This window comes from Stegostoma tigrinum, chromosome 39 (genome assembly GCF_030684315.1).
Source record: "Stegostoma tigrinum isolate sSteTig4 chromosome 39, sSteTig4.hap1, whole genome shotgun sequence".
NCBI classification, from domain to species: domain Eukaryota; kingdom Metazoa; phylum Chordata; class Chondrichthyes; order Orectolobiformes; family Stegostomatidae; genus Stegostoma; species Stegostoma tigrinum.
In genome coordinates, this window is record NC_081392.1 from 151,639 (window position 1) to 174,034 (window position 22,396).

The 22,396-nt window shown below is 42.3% G+C and overlaps 1 protein-coding gene across 2 annotated transcripts in view; it reads right to left on the minus strand.

Moving 5' to 3' along the window:
• The window catches only part of LOC125447662 (tyrosine-protein kinase receptor UFO), a 223,054-nt gene that overhangs the window by 126,856 nt on the left and 73,802 nt on the right, over positions 1-22,396 (minus strand). For both annotated transcript variants that reach the window (XM_059640926.1, XM_059640927.1), the window contains one exon: positions 15,843-16,026. In XM_059640926.1, coding sequence (XP_059496909.1) covers positions 15,843-16,026 — 184 coding nt within the window. The remainder of the gene's footprint in view (positions 1-15,842; positions 16,027-22,396) is intronic.

A 22,396-nucleotide genomic window follows, 5' to 3' on the forward strand; every position in this document is an offset into this window, starting at 1 on the left:
CCATATAAAGTTCTCTCGTTCAGGATTCGTCCAAATCCAAGCTTTCGACTGCTGACACCACCAATCCTACAATGAGTTGTGACTCATTGTGCTCACCTTGATTTTTTTGTGCACGTACAATGACCCAATTTTTAAAAACTAAAAATAAATTCTGCTTTAACCTTTTCTTCTATTCATCAATATATACCATCTTTTTTTCATTATTAGGTATTTGTTATGCTTTAATCACTCTTTATTGAAATACATTAGATCCTTTTTGTTCCTCTTGGGTGTCATAACAATGTGTTACAAAGATTCTCGTTTCCTGTTGGATGTTTTGCTAATTATCCTAACTCTGTGCACTTTGGTTACTGCCTTATTGCCAACAGTATTCTCTTTTCTCACTCTGTCAAAATGCATTGTAATTCTCAACTTCAGTCTCAAGTCAAGTAGGTAAAGCAGAAAGAGAACAATTTTAAATTCTCGCCTCGCCACTAAAGGACATTAAACCGAGAGCCATTCTGCTAAGTTTTCTCCACATCCTCTTCAAGACTTTGGAATCATAAACTCGTATCAGCTGACAGACTGAAAAACGTTATTTGACCCATTCTATATCTACTGGTTCTTTGCAAGAGTAGTTGTGCTTCATTCCACATTGATGCTGTTTGTAATTACATAAAATTTTCATCTCCAAGATTCAGTCCATTTGCAAATTATTCAAAACAGTCCATTTCCATCCAGTTTCTAGATCATTTCAAATCTCATGTACTAACAGAGTTAAAACATGCCTCCTCAACCTCCCTCTAGACCTTTCGAAAATGATTTCTGAACCTTCAACTCACAGCACTATTACACACCTCTGGAGCAGGTCAGACTTGAACCCAGACTTGCTGGCTTACAGCAAGGGACCGATAGCCTTACTTTGCTACAAAAAATGATTTTCTCTCATGTCAACACTTGTCATGGTCCAAAAAATTACGTCACCTCTTAATCTCCTCAGTTTCCAGGATAACGCTCAGAATGTGCTGAGCCAGGCCCAATAACTGATGATCCCATCACCACGTCCTGGCCAACCTCCTTTGTAGCTGTTCAGAGTCTTTAAAACCGCTCTAAAGTGCAGTACACAGACTTTTCTACACTGAAGGCCAGACTGCTGATATATAATATTTCAGAAAAATCTCTGTTCCTTTATTTTTAAACCTAAGTAACCCATTTTTTAATCCCTTTATTAAATTTCCTTGTCTTGGGATAATTAACCTCTCTTTGTTTAAGACAAAATCACTTCAAATTCTTGATTTTGGAAACAAATTTAAGATAATAAATAACCTTTTGCTTAGTTGCTACAACTGAGTGTATGCATAACTTTGCAACATAGCTGTGATCTGTGTAAATGCATAGCACTCCTCCTCAGACCCATAACAAAATAAAGATCCCAGACTGGAATGATGATACGAAAAATAGCATTGCCTTATCAGGGACTGAATGAATTTCGGCACTTCAGAGCAAGAAATGCTGCCAAGTCAAACAGTTATTACTTCATTATTTGGCAATTTCATTCCTTCCTACTAGGTCAGCTTGAAAATTGGAAGAAGTAAATAATGAAACATACCTCTATCTACAAATCCTATTTCTGTCAACAAACTGAACCTCCACCACTTTTCCTATAAGATGTTGCTAAATGAGAAGACATTTTGGCTGCAGTTTCCAAAAACAGGTTGGAAGAAATGTTGAGTTTGGGATCTGACCCAGAAATGTACAGGAGTTTAATCTGGCACTTCCAATTACTGGGCTCTCACCCAAGAATAATTCAAATCCCAGACACAGATTTCCACCTAACTGAAACACTTCCTATGACTCTCATTACATTAAATTCCTGAAGGTTTAACATTAGCTTTGTTAACTTTACAAGACAAACTCTTTTCACTTCAGTAGTATTCACCAAAGATCCTTAGAAATCACCTTCCAAACACACATTCACTTCTGTCTAGAACAAAGACAGTGGATGCATGGGAACACCACTGCATGTCAAGTTCCCCTCCAAGCCACTCACCACCCTGACTTGGATATATACCGCTGTTCCTTCACTGTTACTGGGTCAAAATCCTGGAATTCCCTCACTAAGGACATTGTGGGTCAACCCTCAGCATGTGGCCTGCAGTGGTTCAAGAAGGCAGCAGCATTGATGCCAGCAGCAGCACCATCCACTCCTCAAAGGATGAATATTATAGATGGTACACAAAACTGAGGGCTCCCTTGGCTGGTTTCTATGTCTGCCCTACGTAGGCCAATTGACAAAGGTTAATTGTATTGAGGATCAGAAGGCGGTCATTTAATTCATCGGCTTGTTTCCCATTCAAATCTCCAGTACTGGCTGGGCCAGAAACGAACTGTTACAAAGCTGGGATTGGCAGCCATGTGGTGCAGGAATTAGAAGATCATAAGATATAGAGGCAGAATTAGGACATTTGGCCCATTGAAGTCTGCCCTGCCATTTGATCATGGCTGATAAACTCCTCACTCCCACTTTCCTTCCTTCTCCCCATAAACCTTCAACTCATCACCAACTAAAAATCTAACTCCTCCTCAAATTTACTTGCTGTCCCAACATCTATTGCACTTTGGGGCGGTGAATTCCACAGGTTCACAATCTTTGGGAGAAGTAGTTTCTCCTCAACACAGTTTTAAATTTGCTACCCCTTACTTCTTGTTCTAGAATGCCCAAAAGAGGAAGCATTTGCTCCACATCCATTTTAACTATACCGTTTCTCATCTTGAATATCACAATCTAATCTCCCCTCATTCTTCTAAATTCTAGACAGTATAGGCCTAAACTGTTCAATCTCTCTTCGTATGCCAAATCCCTCATGTCTGGGATCAATCTAATGACATCCTCTGAACTGCCTCCAATGACACAACCTCTTTCCTTAAATAAGGGAAAAACAAAACTGTGCACCATACTCCAGGTGCAGTCTCACCAATGCCTTGTATAGTTGCAATAATACTTCCTTACCTTTATGTTCTATTCCTTTAGCTATAAAAGCCAACATTCCATTTGCTTTCTTTATTATCTGCTGTACCCGCATGCTAGTTTTCTGTGACTCATGAATGAGGCCACCCAGATCCCTCTGCACCGGAGCACGGTGAAGTCTCTCCCCATTTAGATAATAGGCTGCCCTCCCAGTTTTCTGCAAAAAAAAATGCATGACCTCACACTTATCCACGAGCTGGGCTTGTAAAGAATATTTACATCTGATAAGTGATAATGACCCCAAGCTCAACAAGGATAGATGATGTGGAGGCAATGAAAATTTAAATGGGCAATTTAATGGGCATTTGGAAGAAATAAACTTCTAGGGTATAGGGATTTGGGTAGGGCAATTGAGTGGCAGTAGACCGCAGGGGTTGATAATGGGGCTGACAGAGAATTAGCATAGCTGGACTTGATGGGCCACATTGGTTCTTTATGGACGTTAATAATGTTCTGGCTGTAATTTTGGTCTTAATGCACCATGTGTGACTTTCACACCACTATCAGTGAGAAAGCTTTTCAGATCAAGCACTAATAAGCACTGAGTTCCTGCCTGGACTGAAGAATGTCATTGGAGGCCCACGCTGTGCAGCTGTGAAAAGCAGGGCATCAGTGAGTAGGCTTGGTGAGCTGGTGGTTGCAGGTTGTTGAGGGTTTGAAAGCAAGGGAGTATGTGGCTGTTGACATCCCCTGCAGCCATCCCTCCCCAATTGCCTCCAGATTGGTATTACTGAAGGGTCCCACTATCCCAGCAGTCAGGTTGCCCAAAAGCAGTTATCTTTCTTGCCTAGAGGGAAGGTAATTGAGCCAGAGTTGTACAGTACAGAAACAGTGCCTTCAGTCCAACATGTAAGGTTGAATTAAGGTTGGTAAGGAGGAGGTGTTATCAATTCCAGAAGGTGTGAAGGTAGATAAATTTCCTGGGCCAGATGGGATTTTTCCAAGGATTGTCTGGGAAACTAGGGAGGAGGTGGTGGAGCCTTTGGCCTTGATCTTGGAGTCTTCATTGTCTACAGGTTCAGTACCAGAGGACTGGAGGATTGCAAATGTTGTGCCCTTGTTCAAGAAGAGCAGTAGGGATGACCCAGGTAATTATAGACCTGTGAGCCTTACATCTGATGTAGGAAAAGTTTTGGACAGGATTATAAGAGATAGGATTTATAATCATCTAGCAAGCAACAATTTGACTGGAGATAGTCAGCATGGATTCATCAAGGGCAGGTTATGTCTCACAAAGCTCACTGAGTTTTTTGAGAAGGTGACCAAGCATGTGGATGAGGGAAGGGCAGTTGACGTGGTGTACATGGACTTCAGTAAAGCCTTTGATAAGGTTCCACATGGTAGGCTATTGGAGAAAATAGAGGCATGGGATTGAGGGAGATTTAGCAGTTTGGATTAGAAACTGGCTTTCTGTAAGAAGGCAACGAGTGGTGGTTGATGGAAACTATTCAGCCTGGAGTCAGATCAATAGTGGTGTGCCTCAAGGATCTGTTTTGGGACCACTGCTGTTTGTCATTTTTATAAATGACTTGGACACAGGCATAGGTGAATGGGTTAGTAAGTTTGCAGATGACACTAAAGTCGGTGGAATGGTGGACAGTGTGGAAGAATGTTGCAAGTTGCAGGGAGACTTGGATAAAGTGCAGAATTGGGCTGAAAGGTGGCAAATGAAGTTTAATACAGATAAATGTGATTCACTTTGGGAAGAATAATAGGAAGTCAGAATACCAGGTCAATGGAAAGATTCTTGGTAGTGTGGATGTGCAAAGGGATCTTGGTGTCCATGTACATAGATCCCTGAAAGTTGCCACCCAGGTTGATGGTGCTGTTAAGAAGGCTTACGGTGTGTTAGGTTTTATTGGTAGAGGAATTGAGTTCTGGAGCCGTGATGTCATGTTGCAACTGTACAAAATGCTAGTGCGGCCTCATTTGGAATACTGCGTACAGTTTAGTCGCCCCATTACAGGAAGGATGTGGAAGCATTGGAAAAGGTGCAGAGGAGATTTACCAGGATGTTGCCTGGTCTGGAGCACAGGCCCTATGAAGAAAGGCTGAGGGACTTGGGTCTGTTCTCATTGGAGAGAAGGAGGCTAAGAGGGGATTTAATAGAGACGTACAAGATGATCAGAGGATTAGATAGGGTGGGTAGTGAGAGTCTTTTCCCGAGGATGATGACATCAGCTTGTACGAGGGGGCATAGCTACAAATTGAGGGGTGATAGATTTCAGACAGATGTCGGAGGCAGGTTCTTTACTCAGAGAGTGGTAAGTGCGTGGAACGCCCTGCCTGCCAATATAGTTAACTCAGCCAAATTAGAGGCATTTAAACAGTCCTTGAATAAGCATATGGATAATGATGGGATAGTGTAGGGGGAGGGGCTTAGATTTGTTCACAGGTCAGTACAACATTGAGGACTGAAGGGCCTGTTCTGCGCTGTATTGCTCTATGTTCTATGTTCATGCTGACCAGATAATCCAAATTAATCTGGTCCCATTTGCCAGCAGTCAGCCCATATCAATCTAAACCCTTCCTATTCGGGTCTATCTATTTGGGTACACAACTAGTTCAAAGGGAGCAAGCAGAGGGATGTGGTGGAGGCTTGTTTTCAGGCTGGAGGCCTGTGACCAGCGGTATACCACAAAAATCGGTGCTGGGTCCACTGCTCTTGACATATATATCAATGATTTGGATGTGGACATGGGCGGTATGGTTAGTAAGTTTGTAGATGACACCAGAATTGGAGGTGTACTGGACAGTGAAGCAAGTTACTTCAGAGTACAACAGGATCATGATCGGAAGGGCCAATAGGCTGAGGAATGGCAGATATTTAAATGAGTCTGAGTAGCTGCATTTTGGAAAGGCAATTCTGGGCAGGGCTTGTACACTTAGTGGTAGGGTCCTGAGCAGTGTTGTCGAACAAAGAGACATTGGGAGTGCAGGTTCATAGTTCCTTGAAAGTAGTCATAGATAGACAGGATAATGAAGGAAGTATTGGGCCTTTATTGGTCAGTGCATTTTGTATAGGAGTGGGAAGGTCATGTTGCAGCAGTGCAGGACATTGGTTAGGCTACTTTTGGAATACTCCATGCAACTTTGGTTTCCCTACTACAGGAAAGATGCTGTGGAATTTGAAAGATTTCAGAAAAGATTTACAAGGATGTTGCTAAGGTTGGAGAGTTTGAGCTATCGGGGCAGGCTGAATAAGCTTGAGCTAGTTTCGCTGGAGCATCAGAGACTGCGGGGTGATCTTATAGAGGTTTATAAAATCATGAGGGCATGGATAAGGTAAATAGACAAGTAATTCCACCTTCAAGAAACTATGAACCTGCATCCCAAGACTTATTTGTTTGGCAACGCTACCCAAGACTCTACTTTTAAGTGAATAAGTCCTCCCCTGTTTTGCCTTACCAAAATGCAACACCTCACACTTATCTAAATTAAACTCCATCTGCCACTCCTCAGCCCTTCAATCCACTAGATCAAGGTCTTATTGTACTCCGAGATAACCTTTTTCATTGTCCACAACACCACTAGTTTAGGTGTCATCTGCAAACTTACTCACCATTCCTCCTATATTCACATCAAAATCATTTTTACATGACAAAAAGCAGCAGACCTAGCACCAATTCTTGCAGCACACTGCTGGTCACAGGCCTCCAATCTGAGAAACAACCTTCTACTATCATCCTCTGTCTTCTACCTTCAAGTCAATTTTGTATCTAAATGGCTCTCCCAGCATTCCATGTGATCTAACTTTGCTAACCAATCTACCATGCAGAACCTTGTCAGCACCTTACTGAAGCCTCTATAGGCAGCGTCCATCGTTCTGTCTTCAGCAAGCTTCTTTGTCATTTCTTGATCACTTCTTGATCAGTCCTTGCCTTTCCAAATACATGTAGATCCTGTCCCTCAGAATCCCTGCTAACAACTTACCCATGACTGACATCAGGCTTACTGACACTAGTTACCTGTTTCTTCCTTACAACCTTCCTTAAACAATGGCACCATGTTAGCTACCCTCCAATCTTCTGACATCTCACCTGTGGTTATCAACAACACAAATATCTCAGTGAGGGAATTTGCAATCACTTCCTTAGCTTCCCACAGTTCTGGGATTTACTTGATCTGGGGAATGTAGATTGGGAGAAACTGTTTGAAGGTAAATTCAAGGAATAGAAAAGGCAAGATTAGGGAACCATGGATGACAGGTGAAATTGTGAGACTAACCAAGAGGAAAAAGGAAACATACATGAGTTCTAGGCGACTGAAGACAGATGAAGCTTTGGAAGAATATGGGGAATGTACAGCGAATCTGAAACGAGGGATTAAGAGGGCTGACAAACATGGTTAAGGAAAATCCCAAAGCCTTTTATTCATATATAAAGAGCCAGAGGGTAACTAGAGAGAGGATTGGCCCACTTAAGGACAAAGAAGGAAAGTTTTGTGCTGAGTCAGAGAAAATGGGTGACATTGTTAACGAGTAGTTTGCATCGGTATTCACCAAGGAGAGGGACTTGACAGATGTTGAGGTTAGGGATAGATGTTTGATTACTCTAGGTCAAGTTGACATAAGGAAGGAGGAAGTGTTGGGTATCCTAAAAGACATTAAGGTGGACAAGCTCCCTGGTCTGGAATGGGATCTATCCCAGGTTATTGAGTGAAGCGAGGGAGGAAATAGCCCGGGCCTTAACAGATATCTTGGCAGCATCATTAGACACGGGTGAGGTCCCGGAGAACTGAAGACTTCCTAATGTTGTCCCCTTGTTTAAGAAGGGTAGCAAGGATAATCCAGGTAATTATTGACCGGTGAGCCTGACGTATCTTCTGGAGAAGATACTGAGGGATAGGATCTATTCCCATTTGGAATAAAATGGGCTTATCAGTGATAGGCAACATGGTTTTGTGCAGGGAAGGTCATGACTTACCAACTTAATAGAATTACTTGAGGACGTGACAAAGTTGATTGATGAGGGAAAGGCTGTAGATGTCATATGCATGGACTTCAGTAAGGCGTTTGATAAGGTTCTCCATGGCAGGCTGATGGAGAAAGTGAAGTCACATGGTCAGGGTGTGCTAGCGAGATGGATAAAAAAACTGGTTAGGCAACAGGAGACAGAGAGTAGTAGTAGAAGGGAGTTTCTCAAATTGGAGACCTGTGACTAGTGGTGTTCCACAGGGATCTGTGCTGGGACCACTGTTGTTTGTGATATACGTAAATGATTTGGAGGAAGGTGTAGGTGCTCTGATCAGCAAGTTTGCAGATGACACTAAGATTGGTGGAGTAGCAGATACTAAAGGGGACTGTCAGAGATTACAGCACAGTATAGATAGACTGGAGAGTTGGGCAGATAAATAGCAGATGGAGTTCAATCCGGGCAAATGCGAGGTGATGCATTTTGGAAGATCTAATTCAAGGGCGAACTAGACAGTAAATGAAAAAGTTCTAGGGAAAATTGATGAACAGAGAGATCTAGGTGTTCAGGTCCATTGTTCCTTGAAGGTGGCAACGCAGGTCAATAGGGTGGTCAAGAAGGCATATGGCATGCTTTCCTTCATCGGACGAGGCATTGAGTACAAGAGTTGGCAGGTCATATTACAGTTGTATAAGACTTTGGTTCGGCCACATTTAGAGTATTGTGTACAGTTCTGGTCGCCACATTACCAAAAGGATGTGGATGCTTTGGAGAGGGTACAGAGGAGGTTCACCAGGATGCTGCCTGATATGGAAGGTGCTAGCTACGAAGAGAGGTTGAGTAGATTAGGGTTATTTTCATTAGAAAGACAGAGAGTGAGGGGGGGGGGGCCTGATTGAGTTCTACAAAATCATGAAGGGTAAAGACAGGGTGGACGGCAAGAAGCTTTTTCCCCCAGAGTGGGGGACTCAATTACGAGGTGTCACAATTTCAAGGTGAGAGGGGAAAGGTTTAAGGGAGATATGCGTGGAAAATTCTTTACGCAGAGGGTGGTGGGTGCCTGGAACGCGTTGCCAGCGGAGGGGGTAGACGCAGACACGTTAGCGTCTTTTAAGATATATCGGGACAGGTACATGGATGGACGGGGAGCAAATGGACACAGACCCTTAGAAAATAGATGACAGGTTAGACAGAGGATCTCGATCGGTGCAGGCTTGGAGGGCCTCTGTGGAGAGAGAAAGGGAACTAATATTTTGAGTCCAATGACCCAGTGTTCAGTCCAGCGTTCTGAAGAAGTGTCACTGAATTCAATTCACTAGCTCTAAAACAGAGGGAGTTGTGATCACAAGAACACTGCAGCAAAATTATTCTCCATTTTGAGCAGAAAATGCTGAGCAAATAGGTAAAAAGTAAGAATAGTACTGTGTCTTTATTTTGGATGAAAAACCAACATGTTGTGGTAGAATAGGATAACAAAGTGTGGAGCTGGATGAACATAGCAGGCCCAGCAGCATCTCAGGAGCACAAAAGCTGACGTTTTAGGCCTAGACCCTTCATCAGAGGCTCCTGAGCTCCTGAGATGCTGCTGGGCTTGCTGTGTTCATCCAGCCTCACATTTTATTATCTTGGATTCTCCAGCATCTGCAGTTCCCATTATCAAAGTTGTGGTAGAATTGCAGCCAACAATCACTGGGAGTGTGGTTGGCAAAATGTGACCATACTTAATGGAGAAAATGAAGTGTGAATCCTGGGCAAGGTGAGTACAGAGATTGGATGGTGATGACAAGCTGATTAAGAGGATGAAGGCATCAGTTATTTGGGGACATTAGTGAACCTCAGGTAAAGGGGGTATCATTGGCAAACAGAGGGAAAGTACCTCTCCATTTTATGCCTAACTCTACAATCCACTGAGATTGCCTGTAAATCTTAAATTCTGGACTTTTGCATATCCACAATTTTGTTGCTCCACCATTGATGGCCAAGCCTTCATCTGTCAGGATTCATAACTCTGGATAACCCTCATTTCAGGTCTACACCTCTAGCATCTCCCTTTCAAGAATAGATCTGTGGGATTGGGGGTGTAGGTAAAAGATTACCCAGGGTAGACAGGAATGTGGATTAATCAACTCAGCTCAGCCATGATTTCATTGAATGGCAGAGAAGGCACAAGGGACCGAATACCCTTCTCCTGCTCCTAATTTCTTCAGGTCATATGTGCATTGACTTTCGTCGAAATCCTACCTCTCTGAACAAACATTCAGCCACTGGTCCACACATTGTTTTAAGCTGGGGATTCTTTTGAACTCTCAAACCCAGAGGACTGTGGGTGCTTAGTCACGGAGCGCATTAAAGTTCAAAATACTTAGAATTTAAATTCTAGAAGTATTATAGGATGTAGAGAAATTGATGTTACTTTAAAACATGGACAGTAGGAGCAGGAATAGCCTATTTAGTCCTTCCAGCCTCCTCCATCGTTTAGTATGATCATGGCTGATCATCCAACTCAGCTCCCTGCTGCTGCTTTCTTCCCTTTTCAGCCCAAAGAACTGTATCCAACTCCTTGAAAACATCAGAGCCTCAACCATTTTCTCTGGCAAAGAATTCCAGAGAGTTGCCACTCTCTGGGTGAAGAAATTTCTCCTCATCTCAGTCCTAAATGGGCTACACTGTATTCTAAGCCTGTGACCCCTGGTTCTGAAGTAGAGGTTGTTGATCAGCCAATGATCATGTTGAATGGTGCAGGAGGCTTGAAGGCCCGAAATGGTCAGTTCTGGCTACTGTTTCTTATCTTGTTCTGCTTTTATACAAATATATCTCATAACATATCAACAAGGAGCCTTTGGGCTTTGTTTTAACAGCATTACAGGAACTATGTAAATTCAGGTTGTTGTTGTTTCACACACCGTCACTCTCCTCAGTTCTAGCAGAGACCTTAAACATATGTGAAATCTGAAATGCAAAGCACGAGGTAAAATGCAAAAGCCAAAGACATTAAGAAAGATTTCAATCACACGGGTTATAACTCAAAACGAAGCTGTGGAGGCAAATTATAAACCATTCTACTTAATGGCAATGATAGAAAGCCAAGGAATCCCCTGGGGGCTGCAGGTAACAATAGGACTGGGCTGACCAGTGTCCAGCACAAACTGAATTAGAAAACATTCCTATCGATATTTACATAAGAAAGAAAGGGAGCCCGTCACATTTCCTGAATGCAGATGAGTCTATCCTTTCACTGCAACCTGCTCAGAAGAGGCTTTGAGCCTGCCCTTTATGCATCAGATCAATCTTTAATTTTGTATCCGGAGAGATTGCAGTTTATCAACCAAGTCTAACAGAGGAAAATTGCATTTAGATTAGATTAGATTACCTACAGTGTGGAAACAGGCCCTTCGGCCCGACAAGTCCACACTGCCCCTTGAAGAATCCCACCCAGACCCATCCCCCTATAACCCACACACCCCTGAACACTATGGGCAATTTAGCATGGCCAATCCACAAAACCATCTTTGGACTGTGGGAGGAAACCGGAGCACCTGGAGGAAACCCACGCAGACACAGGGAGAATGTGCAAACTCCACACAGACAGTCGTCCCAAGGCTGGAATCGAACCCAGGTCCCTGGTGCTGTGAGGCTGCAGTGCTAACCACTGAGCCACCGTGCCACCCCGAACTTCAATCACAAATCACTCTGGCTATTTGAATGACGTCAACCCAAGAGATGAAAGCTCCTAGGCAATAACTGCTGAGTGACTTCCTATGACATTTTCCTATCTATTCTGTGGAACATGGGGGAGATCCTGGGCTAGTTCTGGCTTCAAATCTCACCAAGAGCATTTGAAAATCTTGAAATCAGTTTTGTTGACCTGGAAATAAAAATCCATGGAGTTATCAGATTGTTATAAAACTCAACTGGTTCACTAACATTCTTTAGGCTTTTCACATGTTTGCTCTTACCTGATTTAGCCATTATGTAGTTAGACCATAAGACATAGGAGTGGAAGTAAGGCCATTTGGCCCATCGAGTCCACTCTACTAGTTGACTTGACTTTGTATTTATTTGGAATATATTGGGCATGGGAATGGCTGACCAGGCCAACACTTTTAATTGTACCTGAATTGCATTGCATGGTCAGGAGGGTCATTTTCAGAGTCAACCACGTTGCTGTGGGTCTGGAGCCACATACAGACCAGACCAAGTAATGAGAGCAGATTTCCCTTCCCTGAAGGATATCAGTGAAACAGATGGCAAGGTGTGGAGCTGGATGAGAGCAGCAGGCTAGGCATTCTTCTTCAGGAAAGTGGGTCCAGACCCAAAACATCTGCTTTCCTGCTCCTCTGATGCTGCCCGGCCTGCTGTGTTCATCCAGCTCTACACCTTGATATCTCAGTCTCCAGCATCGGTAGTTCCTGCTATCTATCAGTGAACCAGATGAGTTTTTATGATAATCAGTAATAGTTTCACAGTCATCATTAATGAGACTAGGCAGCACAGGGGTAGGCAGCACGGCAGCTCAGTGGTTAGCACTGCAGCCTCACAGGGCCAGGGATCGGGGTTCGATTCCTGCCTCGGGCAACTGTCTGTGTGGAGTTTGTACATTCTGCCTGTGTCTGCGTGGGTTTCCTCCGGGTGCTCTGGTTCCCTCCCACAGTCCAAAGATGTGCAGGTTAGGTGGATTGGCCATGCTGAATTGTCCATAATGTTCAGGGGTGTGTGGGTTATAGGGGGATGAGTCTGGGTGGGATGCTTTAAGGGACGGTGTGGACTTGTTGGGTTGAAGGGCCTGTTTCCACACTGTAGGGAATCTAATCTAATTGATCAGGTCCCAGGGATTTATCCAGAGCCAGTGGTGGCTTGAGGCCTGTAACTGCTAATTAATCAGTTAAGGGTTTTACTTGGTGGCTGGTCATGAAGGCCAACCATTGACATTCTTATCCAGAACTTAACTGCCAAAGTGGCAGGAAAGGAATGAGCATCCCTTTTGCACCAAACTTCCTAATTATTTGCACTTTCCAGGGAGTGCCATTGAGGTGGAAAACATTAGTCATTTCTGTGTTGCAAACCTGTCTTCAGTGGGAAACTGGCCAAAGCTCATATTTTCACACCTTTTTTCTAAATCAACATGAAAATGTGTTTTCTGTCCAGTTAAACCCATGGGGCAGGAATGAAGGCAGCTCAGACAAAGTGGCGACTTACTAAGGCAATTGTACCAGCCATTGCCATGGCTGCTGGTTGTCCCTAGAGAGATAGTTTCCACAGCCTTCCAGACTGTGAATTCATAGAGAATCAGGGATTTGATAACAGTGAGGAAAAGGATGTGGCAGAACAAGACACCTCATGATTATACCTGGGCAGCTCCCTGTTCTGTATCACCTCTCTCTGCCTCTAATGCTCCCTCATCTTTCATCTCCTGTCCCTGTTCATGCCCACTGGTGAGGTGTCACATCTGGAATTTCTCCATCCTCAAGATCCATTGCTGTCTGGAAGGCAGTGTTAAAGAGAGTACAGCTGATCAGCACAACTGAAGCATTTGCAGGAGGGTGTCACAGGATATCTCCCTTTGCCCTCTGAACCTGCAGTGCCCCTTTATTATGAATCTAATACATTGTTCAGTTTCAGTGAAGGCAGCATGGATGAAATGCCAGTATGAGATGCTACGGAGTGCTATAGCTGAACCTTAAAGGAGTACACAGTGAAGAAATTCAAGACCAGTTTCCTTTGCTAAGGTGAGATGCAAGGTACACACTGGTTCTGATCGTTAAGCTTTATTGGTAGCATCCTTTATCACTGTTTTTTCACTTTGTCCAGGTGTGTGCCTATATACTTGTAATAAATTTGCTCAGAGTATTGTTTCCTTCCCTTCATGCCCTGTTTTGTTCCATGAGCTTCTTGTGCCCAGTGTCCTGCATTCCCAAACTGCAGGCTGGAGCTCCTTCATTTCTGAGAGCTCCTGAGCGATGGCAATCTGGGGGAAAGCACAGAACATTTCTATAGGCAGAATTTTAACAAACCCATTTACAACTGCAGGTAGGTTAGGAAGCAGGCACATCCTGTACCCCATTTTTACAATATTGGTGATGCCAGAAGAGGTAAGATGTCCAGTCACACCCATATCATGACCATTTTTTTCAGGCCATTGTCTCTGTTCTAGCCCAAATTGAGCCATGATGCCACCTTGGCATCCTTTAGATAAATATTGATCAATCTGAAGTTTAACATTAACATTTGCCTGAATATCAATTCAACAACTGCAAACACATCTAGAAGGACAAGGGCTGCAGATACATGGAAACCTGCAGATTCCCCTTCAAAGCTACATATTGTCCTGACTTGGAGATCCATCTTTTCAAGGGCACATAGGGATGGGCAATAAGTGTCATTCTGGCCAGCAGTGTTAGCATCCCATAAACAAAATGTTAAAATTCCCATTTTATGAAAGACAGTATCAAGCAAATGTCATCCTTCACTCCTAAAAGATTTAGTTCTAATTTTTGGACATTTCTCCCTAGTTTTAGAGTTCCCAACCTGAGGAAATCATTTATTTCTAGCTGCCCTGAGAGTTTCACTGAGAAGCTTCATCTGGATTTCCACATGGTCACATCAATGTCACACAATAAAACACTGGGCAATGCTAATTTTTTTTAACTTCAGAAAAAGAAATTCAGTCACAGGAAATGGGCATTGTTGACTGGACCAGCATTTATTGCCCAACCCAAGTTGCTCTTGAGAAGGGAGTCATGAGCCGCCTTCTTGAATGACTGCAATCCAATTTAGGGGCAATAGATTTCAGACTTGGGAGGTCTCGAGCTTTAATTTTCCACAATCACTGTTTTCAAAATGCTGCTGTTGACAACACCCAGCCAATCAAAATCATTCCCTAGGAAAACAAGTTAACAAAGTGTGAAGCTGGATGAACACAGCAGGCCAAGCAGCATCTTAGGAGCACAAAAGCTGATGTTTCGGGCCTAGGCCCTTCATCAGACTCTCCCCAAAATGTCAGCTTTTGTGCTCCTAAGATGCTGCTTGGCCTGTTGTGTTCACCCAGCTTCACATTTTGTTATCTTGGATTCGCCAGTATCTGCAGATCCCTTCATCTCATTCCCTAGGAAGTTTACATGTCAAAATGTAACACTTACATTAATATGGATACCCCAAAGCATTTTTTTTACTGTGAGTAATAAAAATAATAAAACAAGCATGACACTGTGGAAGCTCACTTCTCTTTTGTAACGTTTTTAGCTCAGAAACCTTTGTGCCTGAGGGATGCAATTTTTGGACAGATATTTTGTTGTGATGACCCCTCATGTTTCTTGGATTCTTTCATATCACAATATCCAAGCCCAGTTTCTTATTACAGGGAAGATAACATAAGCATTGCCACATCAAGTAAAACACGCTGTTAGCAGCAAACCCATGGTGTGATATATATGATAAAACAAAGAAGCACAAATGCCAGAAACCTGACACAAAGAAATTGCTGGAGAAACTCAATAGGTCTGACAGCATCTGTGGACAGAAAAAAGAAGAAAAGTCCATTGGATTCGAAACATTAACTCTGTTTCCCCTCCACAGATGATGTTAAAGCTGCTGAGTTTCTCCAGCAATTTATGTTTTTGTACGATATAAAATCATTGTTTTATATTGTTGCAATTGTTGTGATGTAGGATTGTAGTAGTTAATTACTGCACAACGAGCTATCACGAACAATGATCAGATGATCTGCTTATATGTGTTAACTCAAGGGAAAAACTACACATATGAAAACAGAAATAAATATTCAAATTAGCAAACTGAACTCTCAATTTAACTACTCTTTGGATAAACAGTACCTCTGACAGTGTTAATGCTCTGGGAGCACCACTTGGAGCTAACACTGACCCCTTATGTTTATCCAAGAGTGGAAACAGTGCCTCCACCCTCACCTCCTTCAAATGTTTCTGCTGCCACCCAGCTGCTCCATGGCGAGGTGCCAATCTCTGTGCTGCAGGCCAACCGGATCCAATATCGCGAGTACGGTGCCAATGCTCTGATCATGTGATTAAATGGTGGAACAGAGATATCCTTCAAATAGATCTCTTGACTGAGGTCACCCTCAGATTGCTTGGCCTGAAAGAAATTAGGAAAAGCAAACATGTGATTTTCTAAAGTAAAATATTGCTCCCCGCAATCTGGCCTCAGACCTTCACGTGCATAGCAAACATTGTTGTTCTCTAAAAAAACAGAAGTGGTCACCAAAGAGAGGAAATTTCCCCCAAAAAATGTGCTTATGGATCCTTCCCACATCCTTGCGCTCATGTAAATAAAAGGTCCGAAACTTAAGAATGCATGTTGGCAAAAAGCACTTCTCAATTCCTCAGAAAAAAAAACATAAGTCATCTCAAATTATTTTCGCATTCAGTGATGCAGGGTTCTGTCTAAGAGTCCGCTCAGTTCATTACTGCATGAATTATCTTCTCTTAAACTGTCAAGATGTAGAGGGGCCGGTGTTGGACTGGGGTGAACAAGTCAGAAGTCACACGACACCAGGTTATAGTCCAATAGATTTATTTGAAATCACAAGTTTTTGGACTGCTGCTCCTTTGCCAAGTGAAACGTTACCTGACGAAGGACCAGTGCTTCAAAAGCTTGTGATTTTGAACAAATCTGTTGGTCTATAACCTGGTTTCTTGTTACTTCTGACTTTATACTGTCTTCAATCCTGCTTAGTCTGTTGTACTAAAGCCTCGTGCCTGCATCTAGGCATCTCAATCTTTAAAGTTAGCCTCCAGAACTCAGGGAAGTCAAATGTACAAAAACTCAGCAGGCCCGGCAGTATCTATGTAGAGGGAAACAAAGTTAATGCTTTAAATTTGCTCTCTCCACAGGTGCTGTCAGACCTGCTGAGTTTCTCCAGCACACCCTCTTTCATTTTAGATTTTCAATTTCCACAGTATTTTGTTTCATATTTGACGTTTCCCATCTGGGCCCAGTTAGAGGACTGCATCACTGCCCAAATAATTAGATTGTCTTTTTTTGTCATTCAGAAGTGCTCTTACACACAATCGAGTGTTTCTTTATCCGTCACCAAATCGCAGTATTTTTTTCAGCTGTTAACCACTACCTGTGATTCTAATTTAATAAGATGTGTGCAAAATCCATTCAGTGCATTGCAACTCAGCAAAGGTGAGGGAAAGATAGGGAGCAGGGGAGAAAGCTAAATCAAAATGGGGTTGGAAAGAGATAATTAAGCTGTTTCATTCTCCTAAAAGATTTCTTATACCTGTCTATATTATTCATGTTTGGGTGAAAGCCCAGACTCATTCTCAGAAGGGGCCTGTTTTGACAATTGGAGAAAACTGTTGACTTCGCTTGAATTGCATCCCTATGTGCTTAGAATAAGTTGTTCTTTCTGAAATCTCTTTTGTTAATGGGTCAAAGTTTATTTATAAAGATTCAAAGATGTAAATTGTTTGAAGCCTACATTATTCATACATTAATGGTCTGCTTCATTAACACTTTATCTAGTTGTAAAAAGAACAATTTTCAAGTACAGATGGATTAAAGCGACTTTTCTAAAATTCATTCATGGAATGTGGGCATCACTACCTAGCCCAGCATTCATTGCCCATCCCTAATTACCCAGAGAACAGTTAAGAGTCAACCACATTGCTGTGAGTCTGGAGCCACATGTAGGCCAGACCAGGTAAGGATGGCAGAGTTCCTTCCCTAAAAAATATTAGTGAATTAGATGGATTTTTCCAGATAATCAACAATAGTTTCATGATTATCATTTGACTCTTATTTCTAGATTATTATTGAATTCAAATTCCACCACCTGCCATGGTGGGATTCGAACCCAGGGTCCCAGACTATTACCTAGGTCTCTGAATTAGTAGTTTAGCGATAATACTGCTTGGCCACCACCTACCCTTGATGTGGAATTATAAGAAGTCTTGTGGGGGTAGGTGAGGGCAGCTTGGCAAGTGGTTTAAAGGACTCATAGAACATAGAACAATGTGCAGGAACAGACACTTGAGCTCACCATGGGGTATTCACCCTAACTCCCAGAATGGTTCAGAAGTTACCTTTCAAAATGTACCTGAACAATATTGCTTCAATGGGGGCCTCACTGATGATGTTACCTAGCATGGTGACGAAGCAGCTGAACAAAAACAAGCCAGCCCGGCAAGCAAGTCAACAGCCATACCTGAATATAATCTTTGTTTCAAAAAGCTGAGTGAAACATGAGTCTTGAAGGAACTGATGTGACCTCACCTAATGAGGTGTGGGTCCAGGAGATACCAGGTCAGGAGTGCCTGGGGAACTAGTGTGGGGGTAAGGATCCCAGAGTTCAGACCCACCCACCCACCATACTTACATAGCTCTGGAATTGTTTCAGCTTTCTAAAAGTTCAGGCCACACAGAATGCTGGGGATGCACATTGGTGCTTTCTCAAATTTAGTTTTACAAATACCGATCTCACGCTGGTACCTTGCTCAAATGGATGTACATTATCAGATTATTGCTCTGACTTCACACTCCAACTGAATACAAATTATATTCAATCCACCAAGGTCCAATGTTTACAACAAAATAAATTAAAAACTCAGAGAGCCAACTGAAATAGATTAGTTCTTATAAAGGCTACTCACTGCCACTCAGAGAAATTTCCTTACCAAAACCCTTCCCACCTGTAACTCAGTCCCTGAGGAGCTTCAGGTCATTCACAGAATACAATCAGGCAGTTATTATGGAACAATGATTCAGTAATGAAAACAAATTGCTGAAGGAACTCAGCAAGTCTGGTAGCATCTGTGGAGAGAAAGCATAGTTAACATTGAGAAGGGTCACTGCTGACAGATCTGCTGAGTTTCTCCAGCAATTTCTGTTTTCGTTTCAGATTTCTAGCATCTGCAGTTTTTTATTGTTTCATTTTAATGATTGAGTAATGCTGTGCAATTTAGTGACTGTACATAGGAGAAGCTCATTCTGAAACTATCAAATGGAGAAGTGAAAGGGATGAGTTCGCAAATCCAGTTCATTCATTGACCTCAAATACTCCATTGATGAAATGCTGTCTACTGATGATCTGACTGTGCATTTCACGTCACTTTTACAAATAGAAAACTTAAATCCTTTAGAGGAATATAAAATTCACAAATCAAGACTACAAATTAATTTATTCCTATAAGATTGGCCCAGAAGACAATGTCCCTTTCACCTTCCACTTTCTGCAGAGGCAGTTGAACAGACTATTCGACTGTGGACAAACCACATCTGAACTGGATACTGCCATCTCTCCAGATCTTCAAAAACATGCATTTTACAGTAAAATTCATTGTGTAGAGACCAGGAACTTACAAATGTTCCTCTTTACATCCCAGTGCACTTTGACATGCCCCTTGTATTACAGGAGGATTTCTAAACTAGTACAGCTTCCATCCTTGTGATAGTGCATGATACCAAAGCCAAATAACCCCACTAAATGGAAGCAAATTCTTCCAAGAAACGATTGGAAGACTGAGGCTTTGGTTAATGTCACTGGACTAGCATTCCAGTGAATGGAGTAGTTTAGTTTATGAAGAGGTCTGTATAAGTTCAGGCTGTTTTCTTTAGCGCAGAAGAGAAGGCTGAAAGGGGTCCTGATTATTGACGTGTATAAGATTATGAGGGGCATGGACATATGGATAGGAAGCAGCTGCCCCCCTTAGTTGAAGGGTCAATTAACAGAGGGCATAATTCTAAGATGAAAGACTAGAGGTTCTGAGGAAAATCTTTTGACCCAGAGTGTAGTGCGGTCTGTAATACGCAGCCTGAGGCCAGTAAACCTCAGAACATTTAAAAATGACTTGGACGAACACTGGAAATGTTGTAACATTGAAGGTCCATGAGCTGGGAAGTGGGACTAGATTACATTTAGAGTTTTTCTGAAAAAGGGTCCAGACTCGAAACGTCAGCTATCATGCTCCTCCGATGCTGCTGGGCCTGCTGTGTTCATCCAGCTCTACACCTTGTTATCTTAGATTTAGGGTAGTTCTTTTGTCTGTGCACACCTGAAGTGCTGAAGAGCTTCTTCTGTGCTGTGAACCCCAGGTCAATGCTTGAGGGACATGGTTCAAATTCCACCATGGAAAATGGTGAAAGTTCCATTCAAAAATTCTGAAATAAAAATTAACTACTGTTTAAAAAAAAATCTGGTTTGGTAATCCTTTTGGGGAAGGAACATACTTACCTGGTCTGGCCTACATACAGCTCCAGACCCATGGCAGAGTGCTTTATCCGTAAGTGCCCTCTGAATGGGTTGTAAATATTGGCCTAGCCAGTGACTCCCACATCCCATAAAAGAATAAGGGAGAGCGTGGAGGCTGGCAATGTTCATTTCTCAGCTGATATCCTGACAAGCTGATTATCTGGTCATTATCACATTGCTGTTGATTTGAGTTTATTGTGTACATACTGTCTGCCACATCTCCTTCATTATACTAGTGACCACATTCCACAAGGATCTTATTAACTGTGAATTTCTTTAAGATGTCCTGCAGTGATGGAGGATTCTATGGAAATGAATAAAATAAGCTGTCAGACTAAAAAAATCAGATATGGAAACTTCCTGATTTGTGTAGCTCAGTAACACATTGGATAGAAACTCCCTCTCTCAGATGACAGCACATCTTATGTTTGCTACAAGTTTGATATAAAGATTAAGGAGGAGGGAGGAGCAGAGCCAGCAGTCTCTGTGCTGAATACAGTTCTGTATATGGAAAGAATTGTGGCTTTTTTCTTCAAAAGAGATTTGATGAAATGTTTAAACTCACAATGGACTTTTATTGAGAAAATAAAGAGGATTGTTTCAAATATCTGAAAACTTGCTCACTGGAATCTGGCTTAATCAAACTGTAGCAACTCAAATCACTTAGCCCTATTTCATGAAAATTGTCCTGCCGTTTGCCCTCAATGCCTGAGTTCTCTGCCCCAAATCAAAAGATGACCAGGGAGGAATCATTGCGGCTGATCGTATTGTGCTCAAGCACCCAGTTAACATCTCCCCTCCCAAAGGAGGAGACAGGAATTTTCTCCAGAGATAGCAGGAATTGCCGATGCTGCAGTGTGAGATGACAAGGTGTAGAGCTGGATGAACACAGCAGGCCAGGCAGCATCAGAGAAGCAGGAAAGCTGACGTTTCGGGTCTAGACCTTTCTTCATTTTCTGAAGAAGGGTCCAGACCCAAAATAATACTGGCAGGGTGTTTAAGAAAGTTCTTGGCATGCCTGCCTTCATTGCTTAGACCTTTGAGTATAGGAGTAAGGACGTTATGTTGAGGTTGTATAGGATGATGGGGAGGCCTGTTCTGGAGTATGGAGCCCAGTTCTGGGGGTCCATAGCAAGGACATTATTAAGATGGAGAGGATTCAGAAGAGTTTACCAGAGTGTTTCTGGGAATGGATAGGCTGAGGTTTTTTCTTCACTGGAGTGTAAGAGGGCAATGGGTGACCTTATAGAGATTTATAAAATCATGTCAGGTATAGATAAGGTGAATGGGAGGTGCCTTTTCCCGAGAGCAGGGTATTTTAAGATTAGGGAGCATTTTTTAAGGTGAGAGGAGAAAGATTTAAAAAACACAATAAGGGGCATTTTTTTAAACAGCAAGTGACTCCTTTGTAGAGTGAACTTCCAGAGGAAGTGGCACATGCTGTCACTTTAAAAACGTTATTTTGTTCAGGGCTTTTTTTTTGGAAGAGAGTTTGTGAATGCAGAAGTACTGAAGAGTGGAGGGAGCTAGGTTTATTTTAAACAGTTTAACACTGGAAGGGGAGTGGCAAGTTCTCCTAGTTCAAGTTCTAGTTTTTTAAACTTCAGTAAAAAATTCGTAGCTGAATTTCTCTGAAATCTCTCTGGACATTGTTCTTTCATTCCTATAAAAGTCTGTGTTTGAATTTACTTTTTTGCCAAGGGTTGTGTTTATGTGATGTTATTATATTGCAACAGTTAATTAGTTGAGTTGCTGTATTGGGTCAGTTAAGTTTTCGAATTGTTGGGCTATTCTAAATTCCGCTTTCTTTTGTTTGAGTTTCAACCATTGTGTTGAAATAAATTCCGGTTTGCTTAAAGCCGAGAGGATCACACCTGGAACACCTACTTCACATCTATCTTTAAAATAAGAGAAAGTTAGGGTCTAGGCTATCTTGTTAAAATGTTTTGAGCGAGTCTGGCCTTGTCCAGAACAAGTTACAACATTTAAATAAATTTAGATAAATACATGAGTAAGAAACGTTTGGAGTAATGCAGACCAAGTGCAGGCAAGTGGGACTAGTTTAATTTGGGATTATGGTTGGCATGGACTGGCTGGACCAAAGGGTCTGTTTATTTGCTGTATGAATCTGTGACTATGATACTGAGTCAAATGAAATCACCAAATATTCGGTTAAAAAAGTAGGTTTTAAGAAACATTTTAAAAGACAGAAGTCAGGTATAGAGACAAAGCAGTGGAGAGGGGGAA